The 15,000-nt window shown below is 46.5% G+C and overlaps 1 protein-coding gene across 8 annotated transcripts in view; it reads left to right on the top strand.

Annotated features, from left to right (window-relative positions):
• The window catches only part of lrch1 (leucine-rich repeats and calponin homology (CH) domain containing 1), a 112,444-nt gene that overhangs the window by 32,553 nt on the left and 64,891 nt on the right, over window positions 1-15,000 (top strand). For all 8 annotated transcript variants that reach the window (XR_013502698.1, XM_078262701.1, XM_078262704.1 and 5 more), the window contains exons 3-6: window positions 3,266-3,392; window positions 4,196-4,301; window positions 9,417-9,553; window positions 12,206-12,336. Coding sequence is in view for 7 of the 8 variants with exons in the window: in XM_078262701.1 (XP_078118827.1) it covers window positions 3,266-3,392; window positions 4,196-4,301; window positions 9,417-9,553; window positions 12,206-12,336 (501 nt within the window). In the remaining variant the exon portion in view is untranslated. The remainder of the gene's footprint in view (window positions 1-3,265; window positions 3,393-4,195; window positions 4,302-9,416; window positions 9,554-12,205; window positions 12,337-15,000) is intronic.

Genomic DNA, 15,000 nt, shown 5'->3' on the forward strand with positions numbered 1-15,000 from the left:
GTAAAGAGATGTGTTGATGTGAACTAATCATGTCTTTTCCCACGGGGCTTTCTGTTGTCTGTGTGCTACATAACAAACAGCAGTAAACGTCTTGAGTGTGTGAAAGTGAAATCACGTTATAGAACACATCTCTTCTATAATGTATTCACTGTTCATTTAATATTAGTGCTGCTGTTAAAACATTCATATGTTCAGGCTCTCCTCTCTCGTTCATTCTCCTCCGTACGGCTCTAGTACGGAACGAAATGATCGTTCATTACTAGGGCTTATAGCCCTGCATTTCAGCCCATTAATAATGTAATGACCGTTCATTACTAGGGCTTATAGCCCTGCATTTCAGCCCTATAATAATGTAATGACCGTTCATTACTAGGGCTTATAGCCCTGCATTTCAGCCCATTAATAATGTAATGACTGTTCATTACTAGGGCTTATAGCCCTGCATTTCAGCCCTATAATAATGTATGATCGTTCATTCCCAGGGCTTATAGCCCTGCATTTCAGCCCTATAATAATGTAATGACCGTTCATTACTAGGGCTTATAGCCCTGCATTTCAGCCCTATAATAATGTAATGACCGTTCATTACTAGGGCTTATAGCCCTGCATTTCAGCCCTATAATAATATAATGACCGTTCATTACTAGGGCTTATAGCCCTGCATTTCAGCCCATTAATAATGTAATGACTGTTCATTACTAGGGCTTATAGCCCTGCATTTCAGCCCTATAATAATGTAATGACTGTTCATTACTAGGGCTTACAGCCCTGCATTTCAGCCCTATAATAATGTATGATCGTTCATTACTAGGGCTTATAGCCCTGCATTTCAGCCCATTAATAATGTAATGACTGTTCATTACTAGGGCTTATAGCCCTGCATTTCAGCCCTATAATAATGTAATGATCGTTCATTACTAGGGCTTATAGCCCTGCATTTCAGCCCATTAATAATGTAATGATCGTTCATTACTAGGGCTTATAGCCCTGCATTTCAGCCCTATAATAATGTAATGACTGTTCATTACTAGGGCTTATAGCCCTGCATTTCAGCCCATTAATAATGTAATGACCGTTCATTACTAGGGCTTATAGCCCTGCATTTCAGCCCTATAATAATGTAATGACTGTTCATTACTAGGGCTTATAGCCCTGCATTTCAGCCCATTAATAATGTAATGACTGTTCATTACTAGGGCTTATAGCCCTGCATTTCAGCCCTATAATAATGTAATGACCGTTCATACATAATGTAATGACCGTTCATTACTAGGGCTTATAGCCCTGCATTTCAGCCCTATAATAATGTAATGACTGTTCATTATTAGGGCTTATAGCCCTGCATTTCAGCCCTATAATAATGTAATGATCGTTCATTTCTAGGGCTTATAGCCCTGCATTTGTCCAGTGTTTTGTAGCCAAAAGTACAACATTGCAAAGTCTTTATTGTATTAATATACATCCATCATAATATGCGAACATACTTTGCCCGATGATGTCCATTTTCTGAAATATGGACATTATGGAACAAAACTCTGAGCTCATTAATTACAAAAACTCAAAAGAAATACTTAGTTTCGTAACACTTTATATTACCGAGAACTTGTCAAAAATGTTAAGGATGTTCAAGGAATGAATTTGTTTTAAGATAATTCACGGTCGCTCCACACTCCTCCTATGTCATTAACCCATTGGGCATCCAGTCTTGCAAAGCGTTTATAAGACATCTTTCCGAACGCCGACACCCTAGCCATCTCACAAGCCCACTCCTGGATTGAAGGCGACACCCCCTTTCATTCTTCCATCCTAGTCTGTCTGGCTATCATTAACCCTCATGTTGTCCTCTGTCTAACTGCGTGTCAATCACTGCTGATGCACACGCATTCATTCTCCCTCGTGGGAGGAGGGGCTTAAGAGACCGTTTGGGGCTTCAGCGGAAAAGGGGGGGAGGGACTGAGAAGTTGTTGATGTTCAAATGGTTTGGCTAAGTCCTGGATCTTCACAATCCTACCTACGGTTGGACATTTCTGCTTATATAATGTTTTTGTCTGTTATGTTGACTTTATTGGGCCACGGGTTTCTGAACATCAATCACATTCAATACAGTGATAACTGAAACAGATACACAAACCACCATGAAGTGTGTATACAAATATGTATTGCAAACCGACCTCAGTATGTATGACGTATGATGACGTAACCGTAACCAAGTGGCGTCTCATTTCATAGGGGTATGTTTTCACCCCTAGCCCTTACCCCTCTGTTTCGAGGGGACGAGGGCTAGGGGTAAGACGAAGGGGAAGGGGTAAGACAGAGAAATGGGATTCAGCTTAGGGTTGCACGATATTGACCAAATGCGATATTGCGATATCGATACTATTTTCGATATTTCGAAACGTGTAAAATTAAGGGAAAACGCATCAAAATAGATTCATAACAAATACAACACAAGGTTTATTTCAACTGACCGTCATATTGGACTGGTCCAACATGAATATATAAATAAGGACCATGTCTACAGAACAGGACATGTTCTACTGGTTGGACAGTATAAATATATAAATAAGGACCATGTCTACAGAACAGGACATGTTCTACTGGTTGGACAGTATAAATATATAAATAAGGACCATGACTACAGAACAGGACATGTTCTACTAGTTGGACAGTATAAATATATAAATAAGGACCATGTCTACAGAACAGGACATGTTCTACTAGTTGGACGTCTACAGAACAGGACATGTTCTACTGGTTGGACAGTATAAATATAGGAATACGAGTGAGTGTTAAGGCGGGATTCAAACGATTCCAGGGTCGGGGCCAGTTTGTCCTGTGGAGGTAGCTCATTCCACAGTTCAGGCGCTGCAGCAGAGAAAGCGCGGTCGCCCCTGGTTTTCAACCTGGTTTTTGGAGCGACCAGTGGATCAGTACACCGAAGTGACCGTGAGTGTCAGAAAAAGCGGCAGAAACATCTGAAAAAAACCCGCAAAAAAGCAACCAAAACGCTGAAAAACCCTCACAAAAAAACGTCTAAAAATGAAATGGCGACAACAACATTGAGATAGGGACAACGAACGGGTTTTTTTCATGGTCGACGACGGGAAGACACCACAAGAGTTAAACTAGTCTGGGCTTCTTCTCTGTTCCTCTTAGGACTGACCCGTCTCCCAGAACTAATAATCTGGCAAACCGTTTGAAAAATGATTTTCAAACGCCGGCCCCCTGGCCCTCTCTGAATGAGTTTGTGATGTTTGTGTTGCAGTCGGAACCAGCTGGGCTCTCTGCCGGCCTGCCTGTGTGGTTTACCTCTCCGAGTCCTCAACGCCAGCAACAACAAGCTGGTCAGCCTGCCGGAGACCATCGGACAGCTGCACCGCCTCATGGAGCTGGTAACACTCCTCATGCTCTGTGTGTGTGTGTGTGTGTGTGTGTGTGTGTGTGTTTCTCTGTCTGTGTTTGTGTGTCTGTGTCTCTCTCTGTGTGTGTGTGTCACTGTGTCTGTCTGTTTTTGTGTGTGTGTGTGTGTGTGTGTGTGTGTTTCTCTGTCTGTGTTTGTGTGTCTGTGTCTCTCTCTGTGTGTGTGTGTCACTGTGTCTGTCTGTTTTTGTGTGTGTGTGTGTGTGTGTGTGTGTCTCTGTGTTTCTCTGTCTGTGTTTGTGTGTGTCTGTGTCTCTCTCTGTGTGTGTATGTCACTGTGTCTGTCTGTTTTTGTGTGTGTGTGTGTGTGTGTGTGTGTGTGTGTCTGTGTGTGTGTGTGTGTCTCTGTGTGTGTTTGTGTGTGTCTGTGTCTCTCTCTGTGTGTCTGTATGTGTGTGTATGTGTCACTGTGTCTCTGTTTTTGTGTGTGTGTGTGTGTGTGTGTGTGTGTGTGTGTGTGTGTGTGCGTCTGTGTGTGTGTGTGTGTGTGTGTGTGTGTGTGTGTGTGTGTGTGTGTGTGTGTGTGTGTCTGTGTCTTTGTGTGTGTTTGTGTGTCTGTGTTTTTGTGTGTGTGTGTGTGTCTGTGTCTCTGTGTGTGTGTGTCTGTGTGTGTGTGTGTGTGTGTGTGTGTGTGTGTGATTTATGTGTGTAATGTGTGCCATTCGTAGACTGTAACTATCTAATAGTCACAAAAGTCATATTTGACGTTGAGCTTTATTATAATACGGTTGATAATCCGCTGTGATGGTGAGCCATGTTGTTGTTTTCTCTGCAGGACATCAGCTGTAACGAGATCACGGCTCTCCCTCGCCACATCGGCAGACTCAAAGCGCTGCGGGAACTAAACGTCCGCAGAAACCTGCTCTGCGTCCTGCCAGAAGGTGAGCGAGTGTGTGACAGACGTTCAGTGTCAGCCCAAATGTATCCTTTTACCTGGGACGCCTTGTTGGGACGGATGGAGGCAGCGAGAAAGACTACAAACATATAACGTATAACTTATAATATAATATAACACAGGGTTTCCCCCCCGCCATTATAACACTAAGGCGCAGCTCCCGAGCCGTTTTTTTGGCACTAAGTACATACAACGGAAAGTGCTACTCTACGGTGCAAACATAGAAACATGGTGAAGAGGTTAAAGCTAGAGCAAGAAGGCAATCTGAGACACTGCTATTACTTTTATTGGTTGTTGTAGAAAAGCCGAGTGTGGCTCCAATAATCCCTCTTCAAACACAAGATGGCGAGGTGCATACGAGACCACAGAGTCCTCTGGATGCACCGCCACACCCATCCCAGTCCCCAAAAATATACTTCACCCTCCGTTTGAGCGAAGAAAAAAACAACCTCCAGTCCCCAATTAACGTCTGTGACACAGAGAAGAGGGACCCCGCCCAGTCTGACTGTCGGCCTGCTGATAGGCCGAGGCTGGAGACGGCAGGCTTGTGACTGGCTGTTAAAATCACCAGACCAACTGGAGAAAAAGTCAGTTTTGAGACTTATAATCGTTCTCTCTGGTCTCGGTGTGTGATAGCGGGGTCTGTTGAGCATCCCACATAATATTAGATATTGGTAAAGATATACAAAGAATATGTTATGTATAGAATATGTTATATATATATATATATATATATATATGTATATGTATTTGTAAAGAATATGTTCAGAACACCGACCAAATTGCCTCCTTAGTATCAAGTATATAACAATGCCTCGACATTCAGTACCCAAATTTCAATACCTAAGGAGTAAATGTCAGCAGCGTCAGTGAGCCAATCAGCACGCAGCATGCTTCTACCAAGATCTAATCATGTCTGTGATTGGCTGTCTATCGTTAGACGTCGTAGAGACACGGAGGAAGACCTCTACGTTACACAGAGAGTGTGTGTGTGTGTCTGTCTGTCTGTCTGTCTGTCTGTGTGTGTGTGTGAGTGACAGGGAGGTGTTTGCATGTTAGCAAAACCACTTTTTTTTAGATGCATTTTTATTTAAATCCAATTATTTTTAACCGATTGTAGTAATTGGTCAAGGTTTGTAGCACATATTTATATTGACAGTGTATGCCGTACCACCTGTAGGATATGAAGACAACATTCAGTATTGATTCAGTGCGATAGGAACTACCTTAATGAGGCCGTGTGCAAATAAATCATAAACTTGCAGTTTCGGCGTGCAACTCTTCACCGCGCGGACTCAAAGTCAGTGACGGCGGATTCCCACCATTTTCACCATTTGTCGGCTGCGTGCTCCGCCGTCCTTCAACACCCACCGGGTCCGCATTAGTTGCGTAACGGCCGCGGCCATGACTGACAGCTGAAGTCACGAGGACCCACGAGATCTCGCGAATTCACGTATGATCGCGCGATATAACAGGATGCAGGTTCTCTAAACGGAACCACAAAACCAACAGCAGTTTGTTTCAGGCCTGTGTCCGCCCGTTATGACGTTTTCAAGGTGTACTGCAGGGAAATACGTAATACATAATACATATTTTATTTTGAAAATGAACCGGATGTTTTATTTTGTTTCTGTGCTCGACTTCCTGTCCCGCCCTATCTGCCCTGTGCTGAAGTGCTGCTGGAGCTCTCCGGCGTCGGAACGCAGCCGTTCGGCAGTCAGTGGAAATACACACATTGACTTTAACGGAAACCTAATGACTCCGCAGTTTGTGGAAATTGGGGGTTAGCGTAGCCCGGCCTTTTATTGTGAAATGATAAACCAAAACTACAGCATGTAACACACGTAGTACGTGTCAATCAATACAAATAGAAACGCATAAAAATGCAGAACAAAGGGTCCAAAAAAGGGCAACGAAAACATTATTGACGGTTAAACAGTTGATCATCACCTTCCCTAACGAGCTCTGCTCTGGCTCAGCGGCTTGTCGCCACAGCGACAGCGGGGAGGCTTCGGAGCGAGCAGACTGGACGGCAGCCTGACAAAGGGAGGGATGTTGTTTCTGATTTAGTATCTGTTGAACTTGTGCAGACTCTGCTGCTGCCGAGAGACTCTGAGAGAAGACCACCGGGGACGGTTTTTTATTGGGTTTTAAAAGGTCGGCCAAACTCGGGGGGGTGGGGGGTGTGTGGGGGGGTGGGGGGGGGGCAGGAGTCTGATGTTAGAGAGGGAAACTAAAATCTGGAGATCAGATCTGCAGAGCTGAGATGGAAAAATGTTCCTCTAAGCAAGAAACATGGCCAAGGCAGCAAGACACAGCATGAGGGTCAAACCAGTTTCACTAGAACGTTGTTTCAGCTTTTCAGTGTCAGAAAAACAGCTGTTTCCAGCTGATCCACGAGGAACACGTACCAGTCCTTCCAGAAAAAGAGTTTTTTTGTGATTGTTTTGGGCTAAAATCCTTAATTATGCGGCACGTTTTCTTAAAAACTGCGATGGAATATGCGGGATGTTTATGCAATGTTATGGGATGAAACTGCGGGAACTTCGCAACAACTGTGGTTTCATCGTGACTTCATCGCAGGGTTTGCAGCTTTTAGATGATGTTCACGTCGCTTCATGACGCCACTTCATAACGTCGCTTCATCACGCCGCTTCATCACGCCACTTCATCACGCCGCTTCATAACGCCGCTTCATCACGCCGCTTCATGACGCCGCTTCATGACGCCGCTTCATAACGTCACTTCATCACGCTACTTCATGACGTCACTTCATGACGCCACTTCATCACGCCACTTCATCACGCCACTTCATGACGCCGCTTCATCACGCTGCTTCATCACGTCACTTCATCACGTCACTTCATGACGTCACTTCATAACGTCACTTCATGACGTCACTTCATAACGTCACTTCATCACGTCACTTCATCACGTCACTTCATGACGTCACTTCATAACGTCACTTCGTGACGTCACTTCATCACGTCACTTCGTGACGTCACTTCATCACATCACTTCATAACGTCGCTTCATAACGTCACTTCATCACGTCACTTCATAACGTCACTTCATCACGTCACTTCATCACGTCACTTCATCACGTCGCTTCATCACGTCACTTCATCACGTCGCTTCATGACGTCACTTCATGACGTCACTTCATGACGTCACTTCATGACGTCGCTTCATAACGTCACTTCATAACGTCGCTTCATAACGTCGCTTCATAACGTCGCTTCATAACGTCACTTCATAACGTCACTTCATAACGTTCTCATGGCAGCAGGGAAAACGGCTGCTCTTGTGTGAAGTAAAGACAACATTTTTCATCAAAAAATGCGCCACGGTTCCCATGGTAACAGGTCAGAGCGTGCACACTGCCTGCGTGACACGCACGTCTCAGGCGCCGAAAACGCGTGCATGCTAGAAATAGCACTTTTTTTTCACGTGACACGCGAGCGTGTTGGAAGCGTTTCCAGACAAAATAGAACAGGAAAAGATGTTCATATGTCATTTAGACACAAATACATTTAATAAATGAACTGTTGATGTTTGAAAGTCTCGAGGTTTTGACATAAATGCAGATATAAATGTAATAAAAAAAAAAAAAAGATTGCTTTTCAAATATTGCACCTGTCAATACAGAACCAAATATTCTGGAGCCTATTTTTCCGTCAATACTGCCGACGTTGTCTTTGCTGTAATCAGATCAGTATATATTTATGTTTATGTTTATGGGAAACATACATGTGTACAGACGAGGCTAGCAGCAGCAGCAGCAGCAGCAGCAGCAGCAGCAGCAGCTCCGTCAGACACGTTTCTGGTGTGTAAAGACATAGAAAACGCCACGCAGCTGACACGCAACAGAAACGCCACGCTCACGCCACGCAGCCAGTGTGCAGGAGGCTTTAGATTTCCCTTAATTTCGGAACCCTGTGTGCTGCGTTCAGTTCACCGTGTACAAAAGTAAATAACATCTGTTTCTACAAGTTTCAAAGTATCAACGAGCATCCAGACGTGGAGGAGTCCTCTCACACATCTGACTGCAATCAAAGCTAACTTCCCAACAGCTGTGTTTATGAAAATACAAACTTTTCCTCTCCGTGTCATGTGTTTTTTGTCAGAAGAGGAGATCAGAGAGAGCTCAGAGGGGTTCATGAGGGGTCAGGTCTCGGCCCCCTGATGCATTGTGGGTTGCAATAGGTGGTGAAGAAGTGAAGAGTCAGCCGCTTTGTAAAGCAGCCAGAGGCCGAGTCACTCATTGTCTCACCGCTGCGTTTTGAAGTGTAATTTCGTTGTTTAGCTCACTGAAACTGGTGCAATTTGTGTCAAACTGTCTTCTCCTCTCAGTCATAACTGGACTGTTTGTGGTTAAAACAAACAAAAAGAGCCTTCAGTTCTTGGTTGTGTTGGTCCGCAGGCTTCTGCGTTGACTTTCACTCGCCGGCAGCTTCATCGGCAACATTAAACGTCGGCGTGAGGTCACAGCTCAGGGACTCGAGGCATTTTACTTCTAATGAGGAATATAAAGTTCACACGGGGAGAAACAGTGAGACTCTCTTCTGCTAACAATTACAAACCTCTGAAAATAACAACGGCGGCATTGTTCTGTGTGATGGGAAACATGCTGGCGGTTTGAGCTGCGCGTGTGTGCGTGCGCGCGTGCGTGTGTGTTTGCAGGATTTTAACCCCACCCAGACATTTAGCTTGTATATACAACATATACAAGCTAAATGTCCTTATGATAAAAGCATCCATTGCGATTCCTTTGGTTGTTTTTAAAATGCTGTTTTATGACCCAGACCAGATGTTACTGCACATTACTTCCACAAGTTAAACTTGGCTTCATAAGAACTTTTACTTTTCTAAAAGACTCTCTATGAACGTAAACTAGCCTAGCAACAAAAAGAACGTCATAGTGGTATAAATGTATTATAATATAACATTAAAGAAGATTTATATTACAAGAAAGAAATCTCATACAAGACTTATTTTCAGGCCAACGACAGACAGGTGGAACGAAATCAAACTCTGTGTGTGCGTGTGTGTGTGCGTGCGTGCGTGTGTGTGTGTGTGTGTGTGTGCGTGTCTCCTGCAGACTTGGCTGGCCTTCCTCTGGTGAAGTTTGACTTCTCCTGTAACAAGGTGTCGACCATCCCGGTGTGCTACAGGAAGATGAAACAGCTCCAGTCCCTCCAGTTAGACAACAACCCACTGCAGAGTCCACCTGCACAGGTACACACACACACACACACACACACACACACACACACACACACACACACACACACACAGAGTCTGTTGGAGCAGCATCAAAGGCTGCGTCTGAAATTCCATACTAACATGCTTGATTTGAGATTTGACGTGAGATTTTTTAGGTGTTTTAACCCCCTAATGTCGGCACTGGGGTTAGAGGTTAGAGGTTAGAGGGTTAGAGGGTTAGAGGTTAGAGGGTTAGAGGGTTAGAGGGTTAGAGGGTTAGAGGTTAGAGGGTTAGAGGTTAGAGGGTTAGAGGGTTAGAGGGTTAGAGGTTAGAGGGTTAGAGGTTAGAGGGTTAGAGGTTAGAGGTTAGAGGGTTAGAGGGTTAGAGGTTAGAGGTTAGAGGGTTAGAGGTTAGAGGGTTAGAGGTTAGAGGGTTAGAGGTTAGAGGTTAGAGGTTAGAGGGTTAGAGGTTAGAGGGTTGGAGGTTAGAGGGTTAGAGGGGTTGGGGTTAGAGGGTTAGAGGTTAGAGGTTAGAGGTTGGGGTTAGGGGTTAGAGGGTTAGAGGTTAGAGGTTAGAGGGTTAGAGGTTAGAGGTTAGAGGGTTGAGGTTAGAGGTTAGAGGGTTAGGGGTTAGAGGTTAGAGGTTAGGGGTTAGAGGTTAGAGGGTTAGGGGTTAGAGGGTTAGAGGGTTGGGGTTAGAGGTTAGAGGGTTAGAGGTTAGAGGTTAGAGGGTTAGAGGGTTGGGGGTTAGAGGGTTAGAGGGTTAGAGGTTAGAGGGTTAGAGGGTTAGAGGGTTAGGGGGTTAGAGGGTTAGAGGTTAGAGGGTTTGGGGTTAGAGGTTAGAGGGTTAGAGGTTAGAGGTTAGAGGGTTAGAGGTTAGAGGGTTAGAGGTTAGAGGTTAGAGGGTTAGAGGGTTAGAGGGTTAGAGGTTAGAGGTTAGAGGGTTAGAGGTTAGAGGGTTAGAGGGTTAGGGGTTAGAGGGTTAGGGGGTTAGAGGGTTAGAGGGTTAGAGGGTTAGAGGTTGGGGGTTAGAGGGTTAGAGGTTAGAGGGTTAGGGGTTAGGGGGTTGGGGGTTGGGGGTTAGAGGGGTTGGGGTTAGAGGTTAGAGGGTTAGGGGTTAGAGGGTTAGAGGGTTAGAGGGTTAGAGGGTTAGGGGGTTAGAGGTTAGAGGGTTAGAGGGTTAGGGGGTTAGAGGGTTAGAGGGTTAGAGGGTTAGAGGGTTAGAGGGTTAGAGGGTTAGAGGGTTAGAGGTTAGAGGGTTAGAGGGTTAGAGGTTAGAGGGTTAGAGGGTTAGAGGGTTAGGAGGGTTAGAGGGTTAGAGGGTTAGAGGGTTAGAGGGTTAGAGGGTTAGAGGGTTAGAGGGTTAGGGGGTTAGAGGGTTAGAGGGTTAGAGGGTTAGAGGTTAGAGGGTTAGGGGTTAGAGGTTAGAGGGTTAGAGGGTTAGAGGGTTAGAGGGTTAGAGGTTAGAGGGTTAGAGGGTTAGAGGGTTAGAGGTTAGAGGTTAGAGGGTTAGAGGGTTAGAGGGTTAGAGGTTAGAGGGTTAGAGGGTTAGAGGTTAGAGGTTAGAGGGTTAGAGGGTTAGAGGGTTAGAGGGTTAGAGGTTAGAGGGTTAGAGGGTTAGAGGTTAGAGGTTAGAGGTTAGAGGGTTAGAGGGTTAGAGGTTAGAGGGTTAGAGGTTAGAGGGTTAGAGGTTAGAGGTTAGAGGGTTAGAGGGTTAGAGGTTAGAGGGTTAGAGGTTAGAGGGTTAGAGGTTAGAGGGTTAGAGGTTAGAGGGTTAGAGGGTTAGAGGTTAGAGGGTTAGAGGGTTAGAGGGTTAGAGGTTAGAGGTTAGAGGGTTAGAGGGTTAGAGGTTAGAGGTTAGAGGGTTAGAGGGTTAGAGGTTAGAGGGTTAGAGGTTAGAGGTTAGAGGGTTAGAGGGTTAGAGGTTAGAGGTTAGAGGTTAGAGGTTAGAGGGTTAGAGGGTTAGAGGTTAGAGGTTAGGTGCCTTGAAGTCGACGTTGGAGGCTTCAAAACACCATCGAGCATTTTCTTAGTACGTCCGAAACCTTAGTATGAAACCAATAGTACGCGAATTGCATACTATGTCCAGTAAAATATTACAGCGTGCCATACTGGACACTGCACTACCCTTAACCTACGTTATCTGGGGACGCCGCTAGAGCGGAGGTCAGCAGGGGTTACCATGGTCAACAATAAGGAGGCTCTCAGGAAGTGACGTTGAAAATGACGGCTCAGTGCGTCCGAAAAACACACACACACACACACTAGTGTTTATTTACACAAAAGCACGTTGAACAATAATCAAATAGGACACGCGTTGAGTATGTAGCTCAGAGGATGCAACATCTTACGACGCAGGTTAGAACAACACATCTTTTCATCCAACTATGCAATACAATATATCATTTACCTATAATACAGTTTGGAATGATCAGCTTTTTAATGAAAGAATCAGAGGCTCAGAGGCTGAAGGCCAAAAGAACAGAGAGTTCAGTGACTCAGCAGAAGGCAGCTTGATGTCTGAGTTAAAAGAAATGAAAATACACACACGCACTAACTTCCTGCTGTCTGTGAGTTCTGGAGTTCGTACCTTCAACGTTGAAAGCACTGAATTGGAGGTGGAAAAGCGTCCGTTAATGACATGTCATGTGATGTAATCTTCCTTTTTTTCCCGTCTTCTTCCAGATCTGTATAAAAGGGAAAGTTCACATATTCAAGTATCTGAGCATCGAGGCGTGTCGCAGTGACAAGATGCCCGAGTCTCTGTACCTGCCTGTCATGGAGCGGCTCAGCCTATCACGGCCCACCACTGGCAGGTCAGTCGCCGTGTCTCCTTGTCCCAGCGGCGAGCATCATGGGAAACCTCTGCCCGCCTCCTTTGTCTTTTTTTTTTTACAATCAACTGTTAAACCAGAAAGACTTCAGGCCCTGTCTTACACCCAGCGCAGCGCGAAGCCCGACCCAAGAGTCTTTGCTAGTTTAAGACCGACGCAGTTGTCAGTTTCCCGTCCAGCGTCCACGTCGTTTAAATAACAAATGTACCTGCGCCCATCTGTGGCCCATGGGCGTGCTGGTCTTACAGGGAGGTGTGTTCAGGTGCATTCTGGGCGTGCTGGTCTTACAGGGAGGTGTGTTCAGGTGCATTCTGGGCGTGCTGGTCTTACAGGGAGGTGTGTTCAGGTGAATTCTGTGCGTGCTGGTCTTACAGGGAGGTGTGTTCAGGTGCATTCTGGGCGTGCTGGTCTTACAGGGAGGTGTGTTCAGGTGCATTCTGGGCGTGCTGGTCTTACAGGGAGGTGTGTTCAGGTGCATTCTGGGCGTGCTGGTCTTACAGGGAGGTGTGTTCAGGTGCATTCTGGGCGTGCTGGTCTTACAGGGAGGTGTGTTCAGGTGCATTCTGGGCGTGCTGGTCTTACAGGGAGGTGTGTTCAGGTGCATTCTGGGCGTGCTGGTCTTACAGGGAGGTGTGTTCAGGTGCATTCTGGGTGTGCTGGTCTTACAGGGAGGTGTTCAGTTCTGAGCGTATTGCTATCTTGAGGCAGTGGGAAGTGATGGCACCATTGACCAACAAAAACCTGGTCTAAAGTCAATAACGCAGCATTTCATTGTTATTTTAACAGAGCATTAGTAAAATGCTCCTAGGCTCGTGCACAGCACGTGCACACTATGCTTGTTACACACACAGGGACGCACAGCAGCACACACACACACACACATGCACACGCACACACACACATGCAGAAGATTACAAATACAAATATTACGGTGCAAATCCTCCATCATAACAGCAATGCTCCAAGGTCCAAACGCGCCTGGCTTTTAAAGGGAATGGGAGATGATCTCTGATTGGTTGATTGCATGTTACGCCCAAAACACACCTCTGATTAATGAAGACACTAAGGTCAACCCTTTAGAACCAGGCGCCCGGCGCACGGACCCTTTTTTCCACTGTCAAACTAGCAGAAGTGGATTTGGACACGCCCTAAACACACCCGCGCCAGGCCGCTCAGATCGTTAAAGCGTAACTCTCGCCAAAATGCATAATTCATTGTTTTGTCGTTAGTGAAAAACAATATTGACCTTGTCGTTGAAAAAGGAGCCTCCTATAAGAATGACATTTCCTCCTGTGGAGTCCGTTCATTCGCATTCGGAGGTCGACACTTTTTGACTGGCGAGATGGCGGATAGTTCTGTTGTCAGTGCTGAGTTCAGGTGCAGAGTCCCTGGTGATACTTGGAGCAAAGTCTCATGTTGTGTCGAGCCTTCTTAGTGGTTTATAAATATCTATTTTGAGGCTAGCGGCTGAAATGGGTTTCCTCAGGAGGGTGGCTGGCGTCTCCCTTAGAGATAGGGTGAGAAGCTCAGTTATCCGTGAGGAGCTCGGAGTAGAGCCGCTGCTCCTTCACGTCAAAAGGAGCCAGTTGAGGTGGTTCGGGCATCTGGTAAGGATGCCCCCTGGGCGCCTCCCTAGGGAGGTGTTCCAGGCACGTCCAGCTGGGAGGAGGCCTCGGGGAAGACCCAGGACTAGGTGGAGGGACGTCCAGCTGGGAGGAGGCCTCGGGGGAGACCCAGGACTAGGTGGAGGCACGTCCAGCTGGGAGGAGGCCTCGGGGGAGACCCAGGACTAGGTGGAGGGACGTCCAGCTGGGAGGAGGCCTCGGGGGAGACCCAGGCCTAGGTGGAGGGACGTCCAGCTGGGAGGAGGCCTCGGGGAAGACCCAGGACTAGGTGGAGGGACGTCCAGCTGGGAGGAGGCCTCGGGGGAGACCCAGGCCTAGGTGGAGGGACGTCCAGCTGGGAGGAGACCTCGGGGGAGACCCAGGACTAGGTGGAGGGACGTCCAGCTGGGAGGAGGCCTCGGGGGAGACCCAGGACTAGGTGGAGGGATTATATCTCTAACCTGGCCTGGGAACGCCTCGGGATCCCCCAGTCGGAGCTGGTTAATGTGGCCCGGGAAAGGGAAGTTTGGGGTCCCCTGCTGGAGCTGCTACCCCCGCGACCCGACCCTGGATAAGCGGATGAAGATGGATGGATGGATGGATTTTGAGGCTAGCATCGTAGCGCCCCTAGTACTCCCATTGAGAAAGGCCATTTGACCGAAAAACGAGAATACGGTCAATCTTAAAAGTGGCGTTTCTGTCCCCTTCATGTAGAAGTGTGTTCTGGCACGGAGAAGACTCATCAGTCTTTGAGCCGTCCTGGCAAAACAAAACAAAAAGCTCTGTTTACATTTTCCAAACAGCCCAAAGAACCGCTGCAGAGAGAACACACACCTACAGTAAATGATGTCGGTACGTTTCACCCAGTGTTGATGAGCACGTCTTTTATAACAAATACATTTTTATTTCACTTATATCGGAGAAGCTTAAAGGTCCCATGGCATGACATTTTCCCTTTCATGAGGTTTTTTAACATTAACATGAGTTCCCCCAGCCTGCCTATGGCCCCCCAGTGGCTAGAAATGGTGATAGGTGTAAACCG

This window comes from Sander vitreus, chromosome 11 (genome assembly GCF_031162955.1).
Source record: "Sander vitreus isolate 19-12246 chromosome 11, sanVit1, whole genome shotgun sequence".
Taxonomy (NCBI): Eukaryota; Metazoa; Chordata; class Actinopteri; order Perciformes; family Percidae; genus Sander; species Sander vitreus.